The sequence below is a fragment of the Chiloscyllium plagiosum genome, unplaced genomic scaffold (assembly GCF_037043375.1).
Source record: "Chiloscyllium plagiosum isolate Xiang-an unplaced genomic scaffold, Cpla_swu_hap1 HiC_scaffold_35, whole genome shotgun sequence".
Lineage (NCBI taxonomy): Eukaryota > Metazoa > Chordata > Chondrichthyes > Orectolobiformes > Hemiscylliidae > Chiloscyllium > Chiloscyllium plagiosum.
This window is the reverse complement of record NW_028270173.1, coordinates 15,359,262-15,384,857: the sequence shown is the minus strand read 5'-3', so window position 1 is coordinate 15,384,857 and position 25,596 is coordinate 15,359,262. Positions and strand designations below refer to the sequence as shown.

At 47.5% G+C, this 25,596-nt stretch overlaps 1 protein-coding gene and 1 pseudogene across 2 annotated transcripts; one reads left to right on the top strand and one right to left on the bottom strand.

The window, feature by feature from the left end:
* Nucleotides 1-24,527, bottom strand: LOC122541544 (zinc-binding protein A33-like). Of its 2 annotated transcripts, XM_087979301.1 has the most exons (8): nucleotides 23,269-24,527; nucleotides 23,072-23,167; nucleotides 22,745-22,978; nucleotides 22,415-22,494; nucleotide 22,360; nucleotides 22,256-22,278; nucleotides 18,562-18,677; nucleotides 1-1,518 (listed from the first exon to the last, which is right to left on the bottom strand). In XM_087979301.1, the coding sequence occupies exons 1-8, from the start codon at nucleotides 23,677-23,679 to the stop codon at nucleotides 968-970; spliced, it is 1,512 nt and encodes a 503-aa protein (XP_087835427.1). In that variant the 5' UTR covers nucleotides 23,680-24,527; the 3' UTR covers nucleotides 1-967. The 2 variants fall into 2 exon arrangements, with proteins under 2 accessions (XP_087835427.1, XP_087835426.1); XM_087979300.1 differs by lacking the exons at nucleotide 22,360; nucleotides 22,415-22,494.
* On the top strand, nucleotides 24,006-24,841 carry LOC148140101 (zinc-binding protein A33 pseudogene; annotated as a pseudogene).
* The last annotated feature ends 755 nt before the right edge of the window (nucleotides 24,842-25,596 follow it).

Sequence of the window (25,596 nt, the reverse complement as noted above, 5' to 3'; positions counted from 1 at the left end):
CAGGTTTACTCTCTTGGATTTATTGATGAAGTATTTTTTTTAAAAAAGCCTTACTTACACTCTAGTGAATCAAAGATGTTGATTTGATTGAAGAAACTATTTTCAAATTTGATAGTGCCCTCCAACATAAATTATAATTACATAAACATAAACATTGTCAAAATCTGAATTGGTCCCGCGCACAGAGTGCAAGAGTAATTAATGATTTTTATCAAACAGATATTTTCATTGGGCTGACGTAAGGATTATTTCAGTGCAGATAATGATGATAGATAATAACTCAGGGACAAGTAATAACTGTAATTCCAGCTACATTTCAGTTTGTACCAACTGAGCAGTTTCAAACATGGTTAAATATTATCTGATTATGGCATAAATGATGGGTTCACCCATCCCTTTCAAATCTGAGGTTTTCAAATTTTCCAATTTTATGAAAGAGCAGCAACATTCTGGGCAATAGTTACAGACCTGAGCAAAACAAGACCAGTCTCGCTATGTTACTAATCATGTGTGGGATATACATTACTGACATATGGTGAAAGTCTAAAGAAGATCAGTCTGACATTTTTATTTTGACTGAGCCCAGTCTCCCTGGAAACATACCATTGACCCTGCAGGGACATGAATTGGTGTCCCTTGGAAAGACTCTACTGACCCTGCAGTGAAATGATTTGCTGTCCCCCCCCGGAAAGACTCCCCTGAGCCCAGTCTGAGACCCATTGACTGATTCATCTCCAACACCGTCATGTAGCGCCACCTCCCGCCTGTGGAGCAACATTACAGACAGGAAGGTCCCCGGGTTCCTGCAGCTCACAGCTCACTCTACCCAGTCAGTCCCTCTCTACAATTGAGCTTCTATTTGTTTCTTCTCTCCTCCCTCCTTCTTTACCCCAGACTGACACCGACCCCCATCAGTTTACAGCTGGCAGGAGGCAGGGGGACGGGGTGAAATTATGGGATGGATCTGTCAGTGCCCTTTAATCCCGCAGATTGTCAGCGGGGCGGAGTTTTTCCCGTCGTCATTCCATCCCGGATTGAAGATGGGAAAGAGCCTCTCAGTGAAAGTGTGGGTGAAAGTGTGGAGATGGGACATGGTGTCCTCATTGTAAAATGACACCTGTCCACCCTCATAGTCCAGGAAAACCCCGATCTTCCGGGGATTCACACTCGGGGAGAGGGGGGTCCGTGAGGGGGAGGTGGCGGCTAAATAACCGCATCCGGGTCCCAGCCTCACAATCCAGAATCCGGACTCCGGGCTCGGGGTGATCCCCCCTTTCCTCATCACAGACTCTCGGGCCACTCCCAGATACCACCAGGTCTTCTCCCCCACCTCCACCTCCCAGTAATGTCTCCCTGATGTGAATCCCTCTGATCCCAGGACACAGTGACAGGAATCAAATCTCTCCGGGGAGTCAGGGAGCGGCTGCTCTGTGTCTCCGAGTCTCACACTGGTCCGGTCCTCAGACAGGATGAGCCGGGGATGCGCTGTGTTCGGATCCAGAGTCAGAGAGGCTGGAGCTGGGGGAGAGATCAAATAACACCGTCAGGGAGAGGGAGGGAGGGTGAGCGAGGGGAGCAGGAAGTGAGGGGTTGAGCGATGGAGGGGGATGGGAGAGAAGGGAAGATAAAGAGAGTCTGGAAAAAGAGAATTTGAACAAGGGGGACGAGATAGGGAAAGGGAGTGAGTGAGGTGAGTGAGCGAGAGCGGAGGTATGAGAAGGAAGGATGGGGAAGGCGGAGGGATGAGGAAGGGAGATGAGGGCTCATTTGAAGGGATATGAGTGGGGAAATGAAGTGCACAGAAAGAACCCTAACCCTATCGCAGGAGGGAGGGGATGGTTAAAAAGAGTGGGAGAGTGAGGTGATGTGGGATAGAGGGTTGTGAATGAGGAGAGGTGGGAAAGAGAGGAGGGCTGAGTGAAGGGACAGTACGAGAGAGAGAGATATGGGAATGCTGAGGAGCTCAGAAGGTGGTGACCAATGGGTGGGTTGAGTACTCAGGTGAGAGCGATGGCAGGTCGGAAAATTCAAAAGAAAAGGGGAGAGTGAGGTGATGTGAGGCAGTGGGAATGGGAATACTGAGGGGAGGCAGGAGTGATGGGCAGCAAGGGTGTGGGGAGACTGAGGGACGGGTAGCATGAAATTGCATTTGTAAAGGAGAGTTTAGCTAAGTGGGAGGGGAACATCTGGAGAATGGGAGGAAATGAGGGGAGGTATTTGACCCCAGGACAGGGAATGGAGGAAGTGATGGAGGAGGGAGCGATTGGAATCGGAGTAAGGATATTGGAGAGGGTTGGTGGTTTTGTGAGGGGAGGGGACTTTTTGGAATGCTATAGGGGAGAGTGAGTTATACTATAGAATGGGAGGGTGACAACAGGAAGTCTGCAAAATAAGTGGACATTTGAGGTTTGGAGATCAGGAGAGTGAATGGGAGGATTGAGAGGTGGAGATACAGTAAGTGAGGGGAAGAGAGAAAGGGAGGTGGGAGTGAGGAGGAAGGGATGGCTGAGCTGAGGGGAACAATACAAGTTCATTTTAGCCATGGGAGGTGATAGTGAGTGGGAGAGGAGTGTAAGTGGCAGGGAGTGACAGGGTACATAAGGATGTTTTAAGATGCCAGAGAATTAATCCATGTGAGAAAGTAAGAGAGTGCAAAATAAGGTCTTGTGGGAATTCTGGAGGTGAGTGAACTGGAGGATGACGTGGAGTCTGAGCAGGGGAGAGGAGAGTTAAGATGAGGGGAATGTAGGATGGGGCTTCAAAGGAAGGACAGAGTTAGGTCTAAGAAGTTGAAGAAGTCTGTGTGGAGGAATATGGAGCAGTTGAGTGAACTTGAGGATGAAGTGAAGGGGAGAGAGGTGGAGGCAAGTGTGAAGGGGAAGAGGAGTTTGAGGAGGCAAGATTAAACGGGGAGGGAGAATCAGGGGTGGGGGAAATCATGGCAGAGTGATCATGAAGAATGGAGTGGAGGGGAGAGCGAATGTGAGATAGGAGTGAGGAGCAGTGCAAGGAAGAGGGTGAGAGCACAGTGAGGTTGAGGGGAGCGTGACCAGTTTGGGAAGCTGTGCTCGAGAGGATAGTGAGGGAGAGGGAAGAATGAGCTGACGGTAGGAGGAGTGATCAGGAGTTGATGTGAGATTGAGGGGAATGGGAGAGCAGGAGGGTGTGAGGGGGCACTGATGGGGAGGTGTGGGCAAGCATACTGTCAGGAGGATGTGGAGTGACAAGGAGAGTGAGGATGGGAGGGTGAGGTAGCGGCAAGAGGGAATTGTGAAGGTAGGACAATGAAGGGAGGGTGGGAAGGACTGAATGGTGAACAATCAAGAGGAATCGATGGATGTGGGGAATGTGGAGGTGAGTGGGTTGGAGGGTGGAGAATGCAGTGAGGCCATGGTCTGCCAGGCTAAGGGATGGTTAATGGCAGGTGCAAACCAAGGTCAAGGGGAGAGTGTCCGGGATGGGAAGCTGTGCTAAAGGGGACAGTGAATAAGAGGGAAGAGTGAGTGGAGAGTGAGCAAGATGACAGAAAGAGAGTGGGAGAGGTTGGTGGTGGGTAGGGAGAGAAGGGTCAGAGATGGGAGTGGGGAGTGAGCAGAAGGAAGACAATGAAAGCAGGAGACAGTGGGGTGGGAGATCAGGATGGAGTGTTGGTTAGAGGGAGGGCGTGGAGAGTGAAATCCATGGAAGAGTGATGGGAAGGGAGAGTGAAGAGGAGAGTGGGTCCTGTATGGAGATGGAAGGGGGATGCTGTGAGGGATAGGGACAAGGAAACTGAGGAGAGAGTGAGGGGATGAATAAAGAGGTGGACTGTATGGGAGTTCATAACTGTTGAGGAGGGGAGAGGCAGGGTGTAAGGGAAATTGGCAACAAAGGGGTTGGGGAGGGGGAATGTAAATGAGGAGGATGACTCAAACGAGGAGAATCAGGGAGATGGGAGGAGGAAGTGAAAGGGAGATGTATGGGGAAGGCATAGTGTGGGGGTGAGTGAGGGGTGTGACGATATTGCTGCTTAATTAAGGTTAGGTTGTCTTTTTGTTTCTTTTTAGAGAGGTTATAAACACAGATTCCGATGTCTCTGGTTTGTATATGTTTTCGGGACAAATTGATCATGGATAACAGATACTGCCTCAGGAAAAAGGCTTTCAAGTTTAAAGAAACACTTGTATAATCGAAGGGGAGTGTCCAGGTCTCCCAAGTCAGCTTAACTCTGGTTTTGGTTTGGTTTGGCAAGCAGTCAGTTTTTTTGATCCTCTGTCTCTTTCTGACATCTCTCCTGTGAGAACCTGGGCTTAAGGGTTCCTTTTTTTTGCCAAAGGGATGCTTATGGGGAATTGCAAGTATTTGCAACAGCATCAGTAAGTTGTGATTGAATCGCTTGGTTTTTTAAATACTTACGTTATTCTGAGGAGATAGGACAACTTCAGGGTGGTAATGGGAGTTGTGCGTGTGAGAGAATGGGGGATTGTGTGAGGCCTGAGTGATGTGTGGGGAAGGGGAGTCTTCACAAGGAAGAATTTTAAAAACAAGAAGCATTCTTAAAACAGAGAAAACCTGCAGAATTGTCAGTGACAGAGTGATGTTAGTGTTCTACTGTATGAGACAGAAAATGTTCAAAAAAGGAACAGTGAGTAATTAAGAAGGTTAATCTTTTTGCTGAGGTAAGGTGAACATTGCAGTAAAAAATATTATCATTTAGTTATTGAGAGAATCTGCGAGAAGGAAACAAAGAGGTCCTTCTGCAGCTGTACAGGGCCCTGGTGAGACCGCACCTGGAATATTGTGTGCAGTTTTGGTCTCCAAATTTGAGGAAAGACATTCTAGCTATTCAGGGAGTGCAGCGTAGGTTCACGAGGTCAATTTGGAATGGCAGGACTATCCTATGCTGAAAGATTGGAGCAACTGGGCTTGTGTACACTTGGATTTAGAAGGCTAAGAGGGGATCTGATTGAGACATATAAGATTATTAAAGGATTGGATACTGTGGAGGCAGGAAGCATGTTTCCACTGATGGGTGAGTCCTGAACCAGAGGACACAGTTTAAAAATAAGGGGTAGGCCACTTAGAACAGAGATGAGGAGAAACTACTTCACCCAGAGAGTGGTGGGTGTGTGGAATGCTCTGCCCCAGAAGGCTGTGGAGGCCCAGTCTCTGGATACTTTCAAGAAAGAGTTGGAAAGAACTCTTAAGGATAGTGGAATCAAGGGTAATGGGGATAAGGCAGGAACAGGATACTAATTGAGGATGATCAGCCATGATCATAATGAATGGTGGTGCTGGCTCGAAGGGCAGAATGGCCTACTCCTGCACCTATTGTCTATTGTCCACTGCTTGAGCCACAGGCTAAAAGAAAGTGAAGTTGACACAGTCCCAGAGGCTGCTGTCTGATCTGAGAGAGAAAGCTTGTGGTGATTTTATTGTCAGCGTCACCATCCCTCACTGAAGGGGTATGGATGAGAAGACAAGATGTTCACAGTGTAGGAATTGAACCTGAATTGTTGCAGTATCATACAGCAGCTGTCCAACCAACTGATTTAACCAACCTACATAGCCATAGAATAACACAGCATCAAATGAGGCCCTTAAGCCCATTGTGGTCATCAATGGCCGATCAAATTCTATTCCATTTCCCGGCACCTAGGGAACTTGGGGAAATAAATAGTGATGTCTTGAAAAGGGTTCACATTACAGAAGAGGAGGTGCTGTCGAGGTCTTAAATTGTGCAAAAATAGGTAAATTCCCGGGACCAGAAACTAGAGAAGATATGGAAGAGATTGCTGGACCCTTTGCTGACATATTTGTATGAACAACTGCCACAGGTGAGGTGGCAGAACTAGAAATCGGCTAATTTGTTGCCATCATTTTCGAAAGGTTGTAAGGAAAAGCAAGGGAACTATCGAATCAGTGAGCTTCACAGCAGTGGTCGGTAAGTTACTGGAGAGGGTGGGACAGGATTTACACGACCCTCTTATTAGGAGTCATCAACATGGCTTTGTAAGTGAGAAATCGCATCTTGATTGAAATTTTCGAAGATGTTACAAAGTAGATTGATGAAGACAGAGCAGTCGATGTTGTCCTTATGGACTTCAGCAAAGCATTCAACAGGGATTTGCAGGGTTGACTGGTTAGTAAGGTTATGGGATTCAGGGAGAGCTAGCTGACACAGTACAAAATTGGATTGAAGGTAGGAGGAAGAGTGTGATGGTAGAAGGTTGCTTTTCAGACTGGAGACCAGCGGTGTGACACAAGGATTGATGCTGGATTCCACTGCTTTTGGACCGATATAAAAATCATTTGCGAACATCGGAGGCATGGTTTTTAAGTTGATCCGTCTTGGACAATTCCCTCCCCTTCTTGATCTCTCTGTTCCCATCTCCGGCAACAGTCTCCTCATGGATGGTTACTATAAACCCACAGACTCTCACAACTACCTGGACCACACCTCCTCCCACCCAGTATCCTGCAAGAATTCCACCCCATTCTCCCAAATCCTCTGCCTCCGCCGCACCTGCTTGGACGAGGAGACATTCCATTCGCGAGCATCACAGGTGTCCACCTAATTCAAACAATGTGCATTCCCCCCTCCCCCATCCAGTCAGCCCTCCACCGCTCCACCTCCATTCCCTGTTCCACTGCTCTAACCATTCCCACCTCAACGCAATAAAGACAGAAACCCTCTTGCCCTCACCTACCACCCAACCAGTCTCCACATCCAACACATCATCCTCAAACACTTCTTCCAACTCCAACTTCACCCTACCTTCAATAACATCATCCCCTGCCCACTCCTTTCTGCCTTCCACAAGGACTGTTCCCTTCACCAGTCCTCCATTTGTGCCACTCACCACACCGACAGCCCACCACAAACACCCCCACCACGCACCCGGACTCTCACGTACCTTTCTCTGCAACCGGGAAAGGTGCAAATCCTGCCGATACATCACACCACTCAGCTCCATCCAGGGCCCCAAACAGTCCTTCCAGGTGAGACTGAGGTTCACCTGCCTCTCTTCCAACCTAGTTTACTGCATCAGGTGCTCCCAATGTCGTCTTCTCTCCATTGGAGAGATCAAACGTAAATTGAGGGAACAGTGAGCTGAGCTTCGCAGCCGGGTCCGTAGGGGCCAACTGGACCACCCAGTCACTGCCCATTTAATTCCCCTTCACACTCTTTTTCCAACATGACCATCTTTGGCCTCCTCCATTGCCACAATGAGTCAACCCCCAAATTGGAGGAAAAACATCTCTTTGTTCAGCAACACTACCCAGGACCTGACCATTAAGTGTGGAAGTCCTGCTCAGATTTGCCTTTCCAAAGTGCAACACCATACGTCTATCTAAATTAAAGTCTATCTGATACTCCTCAGCCCATTGGCCCCATCTGATCATGATCCCATTTAGTCATCTGCAAGCTTGCAAACTATCCTCCTATGTTTACATTCATTTCATTTTTGTAAGTGATGAAAAGTAGTGGACCCACCACCGATCCTTGTGGTACATCACTGGTTACAGGCCTCCAGTCTGACAAGAAACCATCCACCACCACTCTCTGTCTTCATCCTTCGAGTTAGTTCAGTATCCAAATGGCTAATTCTCTCATTATTCCATGAGATCTAACCTTGATAACCAGTTTATCATGAGGAACCATGTCGAATTGCTTACTGAAGTTAATTTAGATCACATTCACTGCTTTGCCCTCATCAATCCACTTTGTTACTTTTTCAAAAAACAAGAGGGAATACTTCATGTCGCAAAAATGTAAATTTCAAAAGGACAAGCAGAAATGAAAGTGTGATCGCGTAGCATTGTTGATATGGGATGAAGTAAATACAACAGCAAGAAATAATCTGAAATCAGAAGAATATAGACTCCACATGAGTGAAGGCAAGAAATAAAGTAAGTAGTTTGACAGAAATGGTCTCTAAGACCCCAAACAGTAGCTACACGGTGGGGCAGATAATAATCAGGACATAAAAAGTGCAAGTAACATTAAACCTGGGTGACTTTTATCAGCATGTTGATTTAAACAGTGAGAGTAGTAGAGGGAGCCATGAGCATATAGTTTCCTGGAATAATAATATTGTGAATCCAACCTTGTATTTGCCAATTTGAATCTGGTGATGTGTACTGAGGCAGGTTGGATAAATGATGTCAGAGTCTCCACTGACCATAATATGGAGGAATGTCGCATTCAGTTTGAAAGGGAGGATCTTGGTTGGAAAATAACTGTGCAAACCTTTAACAAGGGTAATTGCAAAGGAATAACGGCTGAGCTTTCTGGGGTGGATTGTGAAGGCACTTAGCATCAAAGATATTCCAGGGAGGTGGAAGAGAGGATTAGCAAAATTATTCTGAGTAGGAGTGAAAGGAACAGGGTGGTCATTATGGGGACTTTAACTTCCCCATATTGACTGGAAATGTTATAGCTCTCGTACATCGGATGGATCAGTTTTTGTCCAGTGTGTACAGAAGGGTTTCCTGACACAGTATATCGAAAGGCCGACAAGAAGGGAGGCTTCACTGGATCTGGTGCTTGGTAATGATTAGATTCCCTACAGTGTGGAAACAGGCCCAACAAGTCCACATCTACCCAGCACGGTGGCACAGTGGTTAGCACTGCTGCCTAACAGCGCCAGAGACCCGGGTTCAATTCCCGCCTCAGGCGACTGACTGTGTGGAGTTTGCACGTTCTCCCCATGTCTGCGTGGGTTTCCTCCGGGTGCTCCGGTTTCCTCCCACAGTCCAAAGATGTGCAGGTCAGGTGAATTAGCCATGCTAAATTGCCCGTAGTGTTAGGTAAGGGGTAAATGTAGGGGTATGGGTGGGTTACGCTTCGGCGGGTCGGTGTGGACTTGTTGGGGCGAAGGGCCTGTTTCCACACTGTAATGTAATCTAATCTACCCTCCAAACAGTAACCCACCCAGACCTATTTCCCTATGACTAATGCACCTAACACTATGGGCAATTTAGCATGGCCAATCCACCTGACCTGCACATGTTTGGACTGTGGGAGGAAACCAGAGCACATGGAGGAAACCCATGCAGACATGGGGAGAATGTGCAAACTCCACACAGACAGCTTACCCGAGGCTGGAATCGAACCTGGGACACTCGTGCTGTGAGGCAGCAGTACTAACCACTGAACCACCCATACCATGTGGTAATGAACCAGGCCAGGTGTTTGATTTAGTTGTAGGTGAGCACTTTGCAGAGAGTGACCATAATTCAGTTACGTTTAGTTTAGCGATGGAAAGGGATAGGTACATGCCACAGGTCAAGAGTTATCGATGGGGCAAGGGCAATTATAATGCGATTAGGCAAGAATCAGGATCCATAGAATGGGGTAGCATAGAATGGGGGGGGATACAGACTATCGAAATGTGGAGGAGGTTTAAGGAACAGATATTGCATGTCCTTGTTAGGTATGTCCCTGACAGGCAGGGAGGAAGTGATAAGGTAAGGGAACCGTGGTTTACCACAGAAATTGCATCTCTTGTTAAGCAGAAGAAGGAGGCTTATGTGTTGATGAGGCAAGATGGTACAGATGAGTCAATGGAGAGTTACAGATCAGCCCAATCAAACACAGAAGTGGGAAGTTGAGTGTGGACCCTGTGGAGATCGGAGAGGTGCTAAATGAACATTTCTCATCGGTTTTCACTCAGGAAAAGATGAATATTGTGAAGGAGAAGAATGAGGTATAAGATATTAGACTAGAACGAATTGAGGTTAGTTACGCACAGGTGTTATTAATTCTAGAAGGAATGAAAATAGACAAGTCCCATGGGCTGGATGGGATTTATCTGAGGATTCTCTGGGAAGCGAGGGAGGAGATAGCAGAGCCGTTGGCTTTGATATTTGAGTCGTCGTTGTCTCCACATTTAATACCTGAGGACTGGAGGATTGCAAATGTTATCCCATTGTTCAAGAAGGGCAGCAGAGGTGACCCAGGTAATTATCGACCAGTAAGCCTTACTTATGTTGTAGGAAAGGTCTTGGAAAGGATTATAAGAGATGAGATTTAAAATCATCTAGCAAGCAACAATTTGATTTCAGATAGTCAACATGGTTTCGTCAAGGTTCTGGATCAGTGGTGCTGGAAGAGCACAGCAATTCAGGCAGCATCCGAGGACAGGCAAAATCGACGTTTCGGGCAAAAGCCCTTGATTATTCCTGATGAAGGGCTTTTGCCTGAAACGTCGATTTTGCCTATCCTCGGATGCTGCCTGAATTGCTGTGCTCTTCCAGCACCACTGATGCAGAATCTGGTTTCCAGCATCTGCAGTCATTATTTTTACCCCATGGTTTCGTCAAGGGCAGGTCTTGTCTCATAAACCTCACTGAAACTTTTGAGAAGGTGATCAAGCACGGAGATGAGAGTAGGGCAGTTGACGTGGTATACATGGACTTTGATCAGATTTCACATGGTAGGCTGATGGAGAAAATGCAGAGGCATGGAATTGAGAGTGATTTAGCAGTTTGGATTAGAAACTAGCTTTCTGGAAGAAGGCAGTGAGTGGTAGTTGATAGAAAATATTCAGTCTGGAGTCCAGTTATTAGTCATGCACCACAAGGATCTGTTTTGGGACCACTGCTGTTTGTCATTTTTATAAATGACTTAGACGCAGGCATAGGTGGATGGACTAGGAAATTTACAGATGATAGTAAAGTCGGTGGAGTAGTGGACAGTTTGGAGAATGTTTCAGGTTGGAGGGGACTTGGATAAACTGCAGAATTAGGCTGAGAGATGGCAAATGGAGTTCAATGCAGCTAAATGTGAGGTGATGCACTTCGGGAAGAATAACAGGAAGGCAATGTATTTGGTCAATGCAACGATTCTTGGTAGTGTGGATGTGCAGAGGGTTTGAAGTCCATGTGCATAGATCCCTGAAAGTTGCCACCCAGGTGGATAGTGCTGTGAAGAAGGCATATGGTGTGTTCGGTTTCATTGGTAGAGGGATTGAGTTCCGGAACCGCAATATCATGCTGCAACTATACAAAACGCTGGTGGGACCACACTTGGAATATTGTGTACAGTTCTGGTCACCCCATTGTAGGAAGGGTGTGGCAGCATTGGAAAAGGAGATTTACCAGGATGTTGCCTGGTCTGTAGGGAAGGTCTTATGAGAAAAGGCTGAGAGATTTGGGTCTGTTCGCATTGGAAAGAAGAAGGCTAAGGGGGGATTTGATAGAGACATACAAGATGATCAGTGGATTAGATAGGGTAGACAGTGAAATACTTTTTCTTCATGTGATGACGTCAGCATGTACGAGGGGGCATAACTACAAATTGAGGGGTGATAGATTTAAGTCAGAGGAAAGTTCTTTATGCAGAGTGTGTTAAGGGCATGGAATGCCCTACCTGCTAATGTAGTTAACTCAGCCACATTAGGGAGATTTAAACAGTCCTTAGATAAGCACACGGATGATTTTGGGATAGTGTAGGGAGTCGAGCTGAGAATCGTACACTTGGCGGTGCAACATCAAAGGCCTAAGGGCCTGTTCTGTGCTGTATTTTTCTATGTTCTACGTTCTATGATATTTGAGGAACAATGGCAGACGCTAAAAAGAACAGCACATGATTCACAGCAAAGATATATTTCAGTGAGGAAAAAGATTTATAGGAAGGGGATGAGCCAGCAACAGTTAACTAGGGAAGTTAAGCACTTATGAAGAATCATCGAGACTCAAAATGTTAGCTTGCTTTCAATGTTCGTGTGAAGATTTGTAGCTCAGGTGGCTACTCATTGCTCGTTTGCTGCCATATTCCCAATATTCCAAATCACACCTTTCCCTCACTTGGAAGTGATAGCAGTTTTCCAGGTATCTGCTCCCTCCTGAAAGACCATCCTGTAACTTCTCACATTCTGAACCCTTGCAAAACTGACCAAGAACATTACATTGAATAAGTCGACTCAGACTGAATTGGACCTCTCCAAAACATCATGAAGCGGACATTGGGTTCACTGTTTGATCAATAGGATTACTGAAAATATTGGAACAGTGGCTTCGTGATTAGCACTGCTGCCTCACAGCACCGGGGAGCTGGGTTCAATTCCAGCATCAGGTAACCGTATGAAGTTTGTACATTCTCCCACGTTTGCATTGGTTTCCTCCCACAGTCCAAAGATGTGCAGCTTTTGTCCATTGTGTCCAGGAAAGTGCAGGCTTTGTGTATTAGCCATGGGAAAGGTGGAGTTAAAAGAATATGCGAAGGCGTTGGGTCCTGGAGGGATGCTTTTCAGAGAGTCAGTGTGGATTCGATGAGCTGAATGGCCTGCTTCCACATTGGAAGGATTTTGTGATTCTAACAACCTCACTACCTGCAAGCTGGAAATTTATAAATATCTCTGTCTTGTTTAATATTAGACTATGTTACACCTATAGATATTTATCAGGCTCAGAAGGTCTGGCAGCACCTGTGCAGAGAAATCAGAGTTAACGTTTCGGATCAAGTGACCCTTCCTCAGAACTGATGGGAGCTGGGAAATGTCAGTTTATATACAGAATCTGGGGTGGGGGGTGAAGGGGTGAGAAGTAAATGGTAGGTGGGGATTGAGCCCAAAGAGAGAGAAGAGCAGTTAGACAGACAAAGGATTGGATAACGATCTGGGTAGGGGAGTGAATAGCAGTTAATGGAGACTGTTAGTGGCTAACAATGCTTTGTGTGTAATGACAGACTCTGTGATAACAAGGCATGGTTGTGTGGTTTGGGGTAAGGACATGGGAGAGCTCAGACCTCAAAGTTATTTAATTTGATATTGAGTCTGCAGGATCCCCAGGCTGAAAATGAGGTGCTGTTCTTCCAGCTTGCGCTGAGCTGCATTGGAGCACTGCAGCAAACCTGAGACAGAGGTGCTGACTAGGTTACAGGGTGGTGTGTGGAAAGGCAACTGGAATTTCAGGGTCGTTTTTTGGAAAACGGAATGCAAGTATTCTGAAGTCGACCCTTCAGATCTCCAGTAGAGAGGAGGCCACACTGTGAGCAGCAAATGCAATAGACTAGATTGTCAGAAGTGCAGGGAGGTGAAGGTGTGTTTGGGCCCTTGGATACTGAGGAAGTAGGAAATAAATGGACACATGTTGCACCTTCGGTAGTTGCAGGAGAAAGTGCTATGATGCTGTGAGGGGGTGTTGGAAGTAACCAGAGTGTCCCAAAGGGAATGGTTCCTGCAGGAGGGGAGGTGTGTGGTGTCTGGTGGTGGCATCTCTCTGGAAGTGACAGAAATGGCAGCTGATGATCTTCTGGATGTTGATGCTGTTGGGATGGTAGGTAAGGACAAGGGGAACCCTATCACTGTTGCAAAAGGGAAGAGAGGGGGTTCGGGCTGAAGTGCGAGAGATAGGTTGGTCCCACTTGAGGGCCCTGAGGAATCCTTGGTTGAGGAAATATGTGGACATTTCAGAGGATCCCTTGTCAAAGTTAACATCGTCAGAACAAATGCGATGGAGACGGAGTAACTAGGAGAATGGAATGAAGACTTTACAGGGAGCAGGGTGCGAGAATATAAAGGCCAGGTAATTTTTGGAGTTGGTGGGCTTATTGTGGATTATTAGTGGCCAATCTATCCCCAGAAATAGAAACAGTGATGTTGAAGAAGGGTTCAGAGATAGACCAGGTGAAAGTGAGAGTGAGGTGGAAGTTGGAAACAAAATCGATAAACCTTTTCAATTCTGAATGGGAGACGGAGACAGCACCATGCTCCATGCCCTCAGATCCAATCCTGACTTTGTTATTAAGCCTGCTGATCACGGCAGACTTAAGGCGGCATGGTGGCGCAGTGGTAAGCACTGCTGCCTCACAGCGCCAGAGACCCAGGTTCAATTCCCGCCTCAGGCGACTGACTGTGTGGAGTTTGCATATTCTCCCCGTGTTTGCGTGGGTTTCCTCCGGGTGCTCCGGTTTCCTCCCACAGTCCAAAGATGTGCAGGTCAGGTGAATTGGCCATACTAAATTCCCCGTAGTGTTAGGTAAGGGGTAAATGTAGGGGTATGGGTGGGTTGCGCTTCGGCGGGTCGGTGTGGACTTGTTGGGCCAAAGGGCCTGTTTCCACACTGTAAAGTAATTTAATAAAGTAATCTAATCTAATCAGTGTGGGGCTGGAGTAGTTGGCAAACTGACCACTACATTGCAGAAGCTGAGATCCCTCTCAGATACCTCCTCCTATTGGCGTCTAACCTGTGACCCCATGATGGAACATCAGGCCATTGCATCAACTACAGTCACCAACCTCATTTCATCTGGGGATCTGCCCCCACTCCAACTACCTCCAGCTGATAGTCCCACAACCCCGCACAGCTCGCTTCTACCTCTTTCCCAAAATACACAAACAGGATTACCCAGGCAGACCCATTCTTTCTCTCTGCTCCTGCCTCTCAGAACTCATCATTTCCTACCATGACTCAGTCTTGTCTCACCTGCTGCAGTCCCTGCTCACTTACATCCACCATTCCTCTGACACTTTATGCCCATTCCAAAATTTCCAGTTTGCGGCTTCAGCTGCCTCCTCTTTACCATGGACATGCAATCCCTCTACACCTCCATCCTCCACCAGGATGGTCTCAGACTCTCTGCTTCTTCCAGGAACACAGGGCTGAAACATCCTCACCCCCCACCACTCGCCTCCCCTTGGCCGAGCTCATCCTCACACTCAACTTCTCTTTTATCACCCCTCATTGTTTTCAGTCAGAGTGGTGGCCATAGGTACCCATCTAAGCCCCCATTTTTGCCTGTCTCCTTATGGGGTATGTGTAACATTTCTTGTTCCCATTCCAGTCTGAAACATGAGTCTTTCTCTGGTATATCAATGATATCATTGGTGTTGCCTCCCTTTCTCATCTAGAATTGGAAAAGTTTATTCATTTTGATTCCAAGTTCCACACTGCTCTCACCTTCACCTGATCCATCCTCCCCTTTCCTCAACATTCCTGTTCCCATTTCTGGCGATAGACTGGCTAATAATATCCATGATAAACCCACCGACCCCACAGTTAGCTGGCCTGTACATGCTCACACTCTGCTTCATATAAATACTCCATTCCATTCTCCTAGTTACTCCGTCTCCATCGCATTCGTTCCCATCCTTCCAACTTCAACAAAGGAGCCTTGAAAATGTCTACTCTTTTCCTGAACCATGGATTCCCCAGCACTGTTGTTGACAGGGCCCTTAACTGGATCCAATCCATCTCTGACATTTCAACCCTCACCCCTTCTGTCCCCTCCTGCCACACTGATATGGTTCCCCTCATCCTTACCTGCAATCCCGCCAGCACCAACATCCAGAAGATCATCAGCCATAATCTCTGCCACCACCAGACACATATTCCTCTCCCCTCCCTTGTCCACCTTCCATTGAGACTGTTTCCTCCAGGACACCCTGGTCTATTATTCCCTCACTCCCAACAGCCCCCCACAGCCTCATGGCACCTTCATCCACAACTGCAGAATATGGAACACCTGTCAATTTCCTTCCTCCCTCCTCAGTATGCAAAGGCCCAAACAGGTGAAGCAACGCCTTATTTGTACTTCACTTAATCTAGTCTACTGCATTCACTGCTCACAATGTGGTCTCCTCTCCATTAGGGAAATAAAGCATAGACTGTGACCGCTTTGCTGCACACTTGTCTTCTGTCTATGAAAAAGACCCTGAGCTTCCAGTTGCCTGCTCCTTTAAACATCACCCTGTTCCCTGGCCAACATCTCTGTCTCAGGCTTGCTAAGAACAGCACCTAATTTTCCACTTCTGGACTCGTCAGCCTCCCTGACTCAATATCGAATTCAATAATTTTAAGAATTGAGCGCGCCCATGTCCTTACCTCAACCCCAACACATCAGGCCTCATCATTCAGAGTCTGATATTACACACAGCCCATTGTTAGCCACAAACCATCCCCATTAACAGTTCCTCACCCGCCGAGCCAGACTGTTATTGATTCCTTTGTCTGTCCAACTGTTCTTCCTTGTCTTTAGGCTCTGTGCCCAGATATCGTACAGTCCTTACCCCAATCCCCACACTCATGTCTGCATATAAACAGACATTTTCTGAGCTGCCATCAGTTCTGAGGAAGGGTCACTCAATCCGAAACATTAATTCTGATTTCTCTCCACAGATGCTGCCAGATGTGCTGAGCTTTTCCAGCAACTTCTGTTTTTGTCTCTTGTTTACAGCATCCACAGTTCTTTCAATTGCCATTTATCTGCGACAGTTTTCATCATTGACCACTTCAGTAAGACCATCACAAACCTTCTATTATACAATGCAATCTCTCAGTATTTGCAACTCCTTCTCTTTGCTAAACTATCTAAATCCCACCTTCCCCACTCACCCATCCTCTTCCCCCTCCCCCGCCCCCATTCTCACACTGCTAATGTCCAACTTCCGCACTACCCTCACCTTCACCTGGTCGATCTGTGATTCCTCTTTCTCTTCCTTGACATGTCTGTTTCTATTTCTGGTGATAGACTGACCAATAATATCCACTATGATCCCATTTCTCCATCTACGTAGAGTATACATTCTCACACCCTGCTTCCTGTAAACACTCTATTCCATCCTCCCAGTTCCTCCGTCTCCATTCCATCTGCTCCGACAAAGCAAAGTTTGACAAGGGAGCCTCGGAAATGCCCACATCCTTCCTCAACTGAGGATTCACCAGCACTGTCATTGAGAGTGCTTTTAATCGGGTCCAACACCTCCCACACTTCTGCCCGCACCCCCTCCCTTTTCTGCCACAACAACGATAGTGTTCCCCTTGTCCAAACCTACAATCCCACCAGCATCCACAACCAGAAGAGCATCAGACACCATTTCCGCCACCTGCAAGTAAAATATCACCACCAGGCATATATTTCCCTCCCTTCCATTGTCAGCTTTTTGCAGGGACCGCTCCCTTCCAATCAACCTGGTGCTCTCTTCCTTCACTTCCAACACCCACCCACAGCCCCACAGCAACATCCTCAGCAACTGTCAAAGGTACAACACTTTCCCATTTACCTCCAGTATCCAAGGGTCCAACACACCTGCAAGGTGAGGTAGCACTTCTCACAATCTACTGTCTTGCATTCACTGTTCACAAAGTGGTCTCCTCTGTATTGGGGAAACAAAGCATCTTTGTTCTGCCATTTAAGAAAAAGGACTCTGAGCTTCCAGTTGCCAACCACTTCGACACACCTTCCTGTTCTCTGAGCAACATTTCTGTCTCTGGCTTGCTGCAGTGCTCCACTGAAGCTCTGCACAGTCTGGAAGAACAACATCTCATTTTCCACTTCCGGACCCTGCAATTCTCTGGACTCAATTTCAAGGGCAATAATTCTAGACCCAGAGCTCTACCATGACCTAGCCCCCTATCCCACACACCAGTTTTGTTTTCGCTGCCATTACATTCTGCCTATTATTTGGCATTAACAGTCTCCATCACCAGGTATTCACTTTGTATTTCTCTCTGTTTGGGACTATCCCCACCTATCATTTCCTCCTTACCTCCTCCCCCACTGTACCTTCTGCATATAAACCGACTTTTGCCAGCTACTATCAGCTTTGAGGAAAGATCACTCAATCTGAAAGGTTAACTCTGATTTTTTTTTTTTAGATTACTTACAAGTGTGGAAACAGGCCCTTCGGCCCAACAAGTCCACACTGCCCCACCGAAGCGCAACCCACCCATAACCCTACATCTATCCCTTACCTAACACTACGGGCAATTTAGCATGGCCAATTCACCTGACCTGCTCATCTTTGGACTGTGGGAGGAAACCGGAGCACCCGGAGGAAACCCACGCAGACACGGGGAGAATGTGCAAACTCCACACAGTCAGTCGCCTGAGGCGGGAATTGAACCCGGGTCTCTGGCGCTGTGAGGCAGCAGTGCTAACCACAGTGCCACCGTGCCGCCCACAAAGCATCTCTCCACAGATGCTGGCAGACCTGGGGAGCTTTCCAAGGAATTTCTATTTTGTTTCTCTTACAATCCCCTTTAGATAAGTGCCTGTTAACACTGGCTCTTAAATGTCTACATGCCTTTTGTTATTATGCTAAAAACCTTTCCTCCAATGTCACACCAGATGGAGCCAGCCCAGTCTACTCTAGAAATCCTGTTTCCATGCTCTATTCCTCTGGTTCGACAGAACCCTTCAATGGGTAAAAACAAAGACTGCAGATGCCGGAAACCAGAGTCTAGATTAGAGTGGTGCTGGAAAAGCACAGCAGGTCAGGCAGTATCTGAGCAGCAGGAAAATCGACATTTCTGGCAAAAGCCCTTCATCAGGAATAGATGATGAAGGGCTATTTCTGATGAATGGCTTTTGCCCGAAACGTCAATTTTCCTGCACCTCAGATGCTGCCTGACCTGCTGTGCTTTTCCAGCACCACTCTAATCCAGAACCCTTCACTGCTCTGACACACAGAGTTGATGGCTTCAGGCACTTATCCAAATGGACCCACAGAAAATACAATGTTTCCAGGTAGAGTCTCCCAGAATTAACAACTAGTGATGTGAGAATGTAAACTGGGGCCTTCGAGACCCTACATAACTGGATCTACCATCAGGAAAATGAATACACATGTTTACCTGGGTGAATGGTGTGTATCATTTCTCTCCAGACTGTGTACTGTAAAGGGCCAGTGAACTGTCCAAGAGACAGAGAGCCATCAGCAGCTGAGAGTGTCTTCACCTCATCACTAATCCTGTAAACATTAAACAGATGACATCATAAACTCTGCGTTGTTCGAATATTTATGAAAACATTTAAATATTCAAGCGTTCCGCATTTTTCATGTTTGAGTCAATGGGATAGAAAGTGAAATGTTCATCTTATTTTTGTTACTGATCCAACAAGAATTCAATAATGCAAGGGCAAGGATCGGAAACACCCAGATCCAGAGAAAGGCCCATGTCCTGAAAACAGATTAGGTACTGAGACATCACACACCGCAGGAGATAATATAAGTTTCCTCCATCTCCTTGCCATATTATAAACAAAGCTTGTGGAACAGAGACAAAAAACCAGAAACATCTAAAAGCCTCCTATCCAACTGTGTAATACATGGGGAGAAAGTGAGGTCTGCAGATGCTGGAGATCAGAGCTAAACATGTGTTGCTGGAAAAGCGCAGCAGGTCAGGCAGAATCCAGGGAACAGGAGAATCAACGTTTCGGGCATAAGCCCTTCTTCAGGAATGAGGAAAGTTTGTCCAGCAGGCTAAGATAAAAGGTAGGGAGGAGGGACTTGGGGGAGGGGCGTCAGAAATGTGATAGGTGGAAAGAGGTCAAGGTGAGGGTAATAGATCAGACTGGGGTGGGGGCGGAGAGGTCAGGAAGAAGATTGCAGGTCAGGAAGGCGGTGCTGAATTCGATGGATTTGACTGAGACAAGGTGGGGGGAGGGGAAATGAGGAAACTGGTGAAATCCGAGTTCATCCCTTGTGGTTGGAGCGTTCCGAGGCGGAAGATGAGGCGCTCTTCCTCCAACCGTCGTTTTGTTGTGGTCTGGTGATGGAGGAGTCCAAAGACCTGCATATCCTTGGTGGAGTGGGAGGGGGAGTTGAAATGTTGAGCCACAGGGTGGTTGGGTTGGTTGGTCCGGGTGTCCCAGAGGTGTTCTCTGAAACGCTCCGCAAGTAGCCGGCCTGTCTCCCCAATATAGAGGAGGCCACATCGGGTGCAGAGGATGCAATGGATGATGTGTGTGGAGGTGCAGGTGAACCTGTGGCGGATATGGAAGTTTCCTTTGGGGCCTTGGAGGGAGGTGTGGGCGCAAGTCTTGCACCTCCTGCGGTTGCAGGGGAAGTTGGGTTGGGTTGGTGGGGGGTGTGGATCTGACGAGGGAGTCACGGAGGGAGTGGTCTTTACGGAATGCTGATAGGGGAGGGGAGGGAAATATATCCTTGGTGGTGGGGTCCGTTTGGAGGTGGCGAAAATGACGGCGGATGATGCGCTGTACATGGAGATTGGTGGGGTGGTAGGTGAGGACCAGTGGGGTTGTGACCTGGTGGTGGTTGGAGGGGCGGGGCGCAAGGGCGGAGGAGCGGGAAGTGGAAGAGATGCGGTGGAGGGCATCGTTGACCACGTCGGGGGGGAAATTGCGGTCCTTGAAGAAGGAGGCCATCTGGGTTGTGCGTTTTTGGAACTGGTCCTCCTGGGAGCAGATGCGGCAGAGTCGAAGGAATTGGGAGAATGGGATGGCGTTTTTACAGGGGGCAGGGTGGGAGGAGGTGTAGTCCAGGTAGCTGTGGGAGTCGGTCGGTTTGTAGTAGATGTCCGTGTTGATTTGGTCGCCTGAAATAGAAATAGAAAGGTCGAGGAAGGGGAGGGAGGAATCTGAGACTGTCCAGGTGAATTTGAGGTCGGGGTGGAAGGTGTTGGTGAAGTGGATGAACTGTTCAACCTCCTCGTGGGAGCACGAGGCGGTGCCGATACAGTCATCGATGTAGCGGAGGAAAAGGTGGGGGCTGGAGCCAGTGTAATTGCGGAAGATGGACTGTTCCACATATCCTACGAAGAGGCAGGCATAGCTGGGGCCCATGCGGGTGCCCATGGCTACTCCTTTCGTTTGGAGGAAGTGGGAGGATTGGAAAGAGAAGTTGTTCAGGGTGAGGACCAGTTCAGTCAGTCGAAGGAGGGTGTCAGTGGAAGGGTACTGGTCGGTACGGCGGGAAAGAAAGAAGCGGAGGGCTTTGAGTCCTTCGTGATGGGGGATGGAGGTGTACAGGGACGGGATGTCCATGTATGAAGACAATCGCCGACAGATTCGCGACCTCCGCGGCTATGCGGAATAACTCTGTCTCTGCGGTCGCCGCAGCCACTTCCGCCCCAGTGACGTCACTAACCTACACACCCACAACGCCGCATGTCTCTGCCCCCACGCCTAACCCCGCCCCCGCCGAGTTCCGTCACCACGCCTAACCCCGCCCCCACGACGATCACCGTCACCACGCCTAACCTCGCCCCTTCGCCTATCGCCATCACCACGCCCAGCCCCGCCCCACGCCGATCCCCGCCCCCGCCCCCAGACCTAACCCCGCCCCCACACCCAGCTCCAGCCCCACACCCAGCTCCAGCCCCAGGTCCTCGCTCCCAGCCCTGCCGTGTTTTCACTATCCCTCCAGACCTACCCCTCTCTGAGGATGAAAGATCAGTCCTCAGCAGAGGCCTCACCTTCATACCCCTACGCTCCCGGATTAATGAGTTCAACACGCGGCGTGACATCGAACAATTCTTCCGCCGCCTTCGCCTCCGTGCCTACTTCTTTAACCAAGACTCTCGCCCACCCTCTGACGACCCCTTCTCCCGCCTCCAACACACCCCATCCACCTGGACACCCCGTGCTGGCCTCCTACCTGCCCTCGACCTCTTCCTAGCCAACTGCCGCCGCGATATTAACCGCCACCTGAACTCCCCCACCCCTCTCACCCAATCCAACCTCACCCTCGGAACGCGCAGCCCTCCACTCCCTCCGTTGCAACCCCAACCTTCATACACATACGTGTGTAATACATGGGTCCCACAACCCTCTGAGAATCCTGCTCCTTCACTTCCAGCCTCCTGACTATCTCCCCACCCCCATTGGAGGTTGGACCTTCAGCTGCCCAGACCTTCAGCTCTGGAATTCCCTCCCTGAACCTCTCCATCTTTCTATTCCTCTTTCCTCCTTTATGATCCGCTAAAACCAACAGCAATCACCTGGATTAATAGCTCAGTGACACTTTTCTATACTTTCCAACTCTCATGCAAAGTACTCAGAACATTACATTACACTAATTAAAGTTTTTTTTTATTTTGCTTTTATTGTTCCCTTTATAAAGGCTACGGTGCGAGTTAGTGTTGTAAAAAGTGAAACAAAAATGATTCCCCCTTTCAACTCTGACTGTCTAGGGCTGGTCAGGAGCCATGCAGTGACAGGGATGGCCATTCCCTGGAAACATGCGCCATGTGTCTCTCACAGGGTCAGGGGGAAGGTCACAGTCACACAAACAGTCACAAAAATCAGGGCAATGATCACTTCCAGCCTCGGAACCAGGCTGTATTTACAGGCATCTTGTCATTGTTTACAATACTGCAGAACAGTTTCATAAAATCTAATATTGTTTAAAACCTGTCACAATCTTCTTCTTATAAAAAAACACGTGTGTGAACCATAACCGGAGTTACTGTTATACGAAGAATCATCCTTTAAAGCGGCACCATTAACCAGGAAATAACCCCATAATAACCCATCCCTAAGTTACTGAGCAAACTGTGCAGTGTTTCTGGAAAGAGCATGTCCTACCTTCTCTTCCGACAAGCTTCCTCCTGAAAGAAATTAATCACAAACAGTGAGGATGGCAGTAACAGATTTCAGGAGGAGACAGACAGACACCCACACACAAACACTCTCCACATGGAACTGGAACTGGATTATAATGGGAGTTCCAGGAGACAATTAAACTTGGGGAACACGGAGATAATAACAAAACAAATAATAACATCACAATCCATTCCCGGGAGAATGTCGATATTCCCGAGAATCTGCAGATAGTTTGGCAGCGGTTAGTAAAAAAACAGAAATTCCTGGAAAATCTCAGCAGGTTTGGAAGGATCTGTGGAAAGAAATCAGAGTGAACGCTTCGGGAGCATTGACCCTTCTTCAGTGACAACAACAGAACCGTCCGGACAGTTACAAGGTCAGTTCACTTTTTTACACGACATTCCATATTATTTTTACAGTTGTCATCATGTCCGAAATCTGTCTGAAATAACCTGCAATATCTTCCCTCACCTTCAGAAAGATCAATTCGTCTTTTTGCTCCATCAGTTTCTGCAACTTTGACAGTTTCTCCTCAATAGAATTTAAATTCGCCTGAATCTCTCGAAGGTTTCTCTCCATTGGTTCTACAATCCTCTCCTCTTCTTTCCTGAGATCTCTGAGTAAACGCTGCTCTTTCTCAGTGAGAATCTGGTGCATTTTAGTGAACTCGGATGTGATGTGGGTCTGCAGACTGCTCGCCTGTTCCTACCAAATGAAATGTGAAACCTCATTAATGTCCCGCGATAAAGGGAACAAAACTAACCGAGATCCCAGAAAATCAGCACAGGGAGAGCTCACCCTCACTTCCGAAATCTTCCGTTTCTGGGTCAGTTCTGTTTGTAGAACCGACGATTTCTTCTCTGTGAGAGAATCTAAGGAAGATTTCAGCTTATCCTGTAATTGGGAAAGAAATTGAAGAATAGATGTGTTAGGTGAGGTGTGGGATCTGGGATATGTGATGAAACGCGCACTTTCCAAAATATTGTGTCTTTTACCTTGTAGATTTCAACAGCTTCGTTGATCGGCAGGAAGTTGTGAGTTTTGTGTTCCCGCGAATCTCTACAAATCAGACAGATCAATTTCCTGTCAGTTTCACAAAACAGCTTCAGATCTTCCTGATGTACCTCACAGAGAGGTTTACTCCCATTCTCTTTCGGATCCAGCTTTAATTTTCGAGCCCCCTCGACCAGATTCGCTAAGGCCCGATTTACCCTGAGGTTTCTTTCCGTAAATTCCTCTCTACATTCCGGGCAGGAGTTTATCTCCTTCTTTTCCCAACTCTGGCTGATACAGGAGCGGCAGAAGTTGTGTCCACATTCCAGTGTAACCGGATCGGTGAAGAAATCCAGACAAATGGGACAAACTGTCTCCTCGGTCCAACTCTCTCCCTGCTGTCTGGAAGCCATGTTCACACTCAGCACTTCCTGATTCAAACCACTTTCAGTTTCAATGTGACTGCGCTGGTGAACACATTCAGTTCAATCACTTACCGATGGATTTCTCTGCAATTGTCAGAGAAGAGTAATTAGTAACTGGTTTAGAAAGGTTTTGACCTGGGAGCAAGTAAAAAACAATATTTTGAAGGAGAAACAGGTTTAGGACGCTGACAGGGTTTTGACCCCATCCCAGGAGGGTGAAGGTGCCTGGAGAGTTGCCTTTGGTGGAGGAAGAGTGAGACAGAGGGAGGCGGGACGGAGGCACAGGGAGGGCTCATACTCTAGATGTTCACTAAATGCACAAAAAGCTGGAAGGTTTAGCTTTATGAATCTGCATCTTGTTTCCGCCTGCAGATTTATTTTTATTTCAAAAATTTACTTCATTCATTAAAAAAAATGATGGTTTCTCCATACAGTCCCAGCATGTCTGACTTTGGGTCCAAACACTGCGAATATCCAGCTTGTCGTGTCTGAGAACCAGATCAATGTGAGAGCAGAAAAAAGACGGCATTTGCCTCGCGACAACCCCAAGAGGTTTGATCCCCAGCCCTTTGTTCTGGGATCCGAGGGATTCACAGCCGGGAGACATTACTGGGAGGTGGAGGTGAGGGAGAAAACTCTGAGTAAAGTGGGAGTGGCCCAAGAGTCTGTCAAGAGGAAAGGAAACATTGATTTGAAACCTGAGAATGGATACTGGATTTTCTGGCCATTCCTCCGAAAGCAATTATATAACTTCCACATCACCTTCGAGGGCAACTCACACCCCGATCGAGAAACAATGGAAAGTTGGGGTTTTCCTGGACTATGAGGGTGGACAGGTCTCATTTTATAATGTGGACACCATGTCCCATCTCCATACTTTTATCCACACTTTCACTGAGAAGATCTTTCCTATCTTTGGCATGGCACCTAACATCAGAGAGAAAAGCTCAGCAATGCTGAGAATCTGTGGGATTAAAGGGCACTGACAGATCCATCCCATAATTCCTCCCCATCCCCGTGCCTCCTGCCAGCTGTAAACTGATGGGGGTCAGTCTCGGTCTCGGTCTCGGTCTCAGTCACAGGTGGAGAGAGATGCCAGGTTAACATTCCAGGAATAAATCCTGTATCGGAACTGGGAACTGAAAGATCGGCAAGGAGCAGTGTAGGGCTAGGGGGAAAAGAAGGGGACGAGAAGAAACAAAGGGAAGCTGAATTGTACGGAGGGACATACTGGGTAGAATGAGCTGTGAGCTGCAAGAACCCAAGGACTGCAAGGTGAAACTGATGTTCCATTGCCATGTGTGATGCCAATGAGTTCAACATCACCAGTGCTGTGTGTGCTGAATGAACTGTACAGACGAAACATTAACCTAAAAGAATAACCAATAAATACAACCCATGATGTTATAAATTTCAAAAACACAAATCAAACATGTTATTTGCTCTTTTTACATCCAATTCCACACACTGTATATTTTTAACAAGCTCCTATTTTTAATTTCTTTCCTGTGATAAACCAAGAGGTAGTGTCCTGGAATTACCACTAAAGCACCTGCTGGTTCTTCAGCCAACAGTGTGTTGGATAAATAAGAAGATAAGAAATAGCAGCAGGAAAAGGCCTTTGGCTACTCAAGCCTGTCTTGACATTCATCAAGATTGGGAGAAAGTGAGGACCTCAGATGCTGAAGATGAGTGTCGAGAGTGTGGTTCTGGAAAAGCACAGCAGGTCAGGCAGCATCTGAGGAGCAGGAGAATTGACATTTCAGGCGGAAGCCCTTCATCTCCTTGAAATTTCCAATTTCCAGACTCCGCCCAGTTAAACATCTTCTCAACACCTACCCTGTCAAGATTCCTCAGAAATGTATGCATGTCAATTGGATCACCCTTCATTCTTCAAAGCTCTAA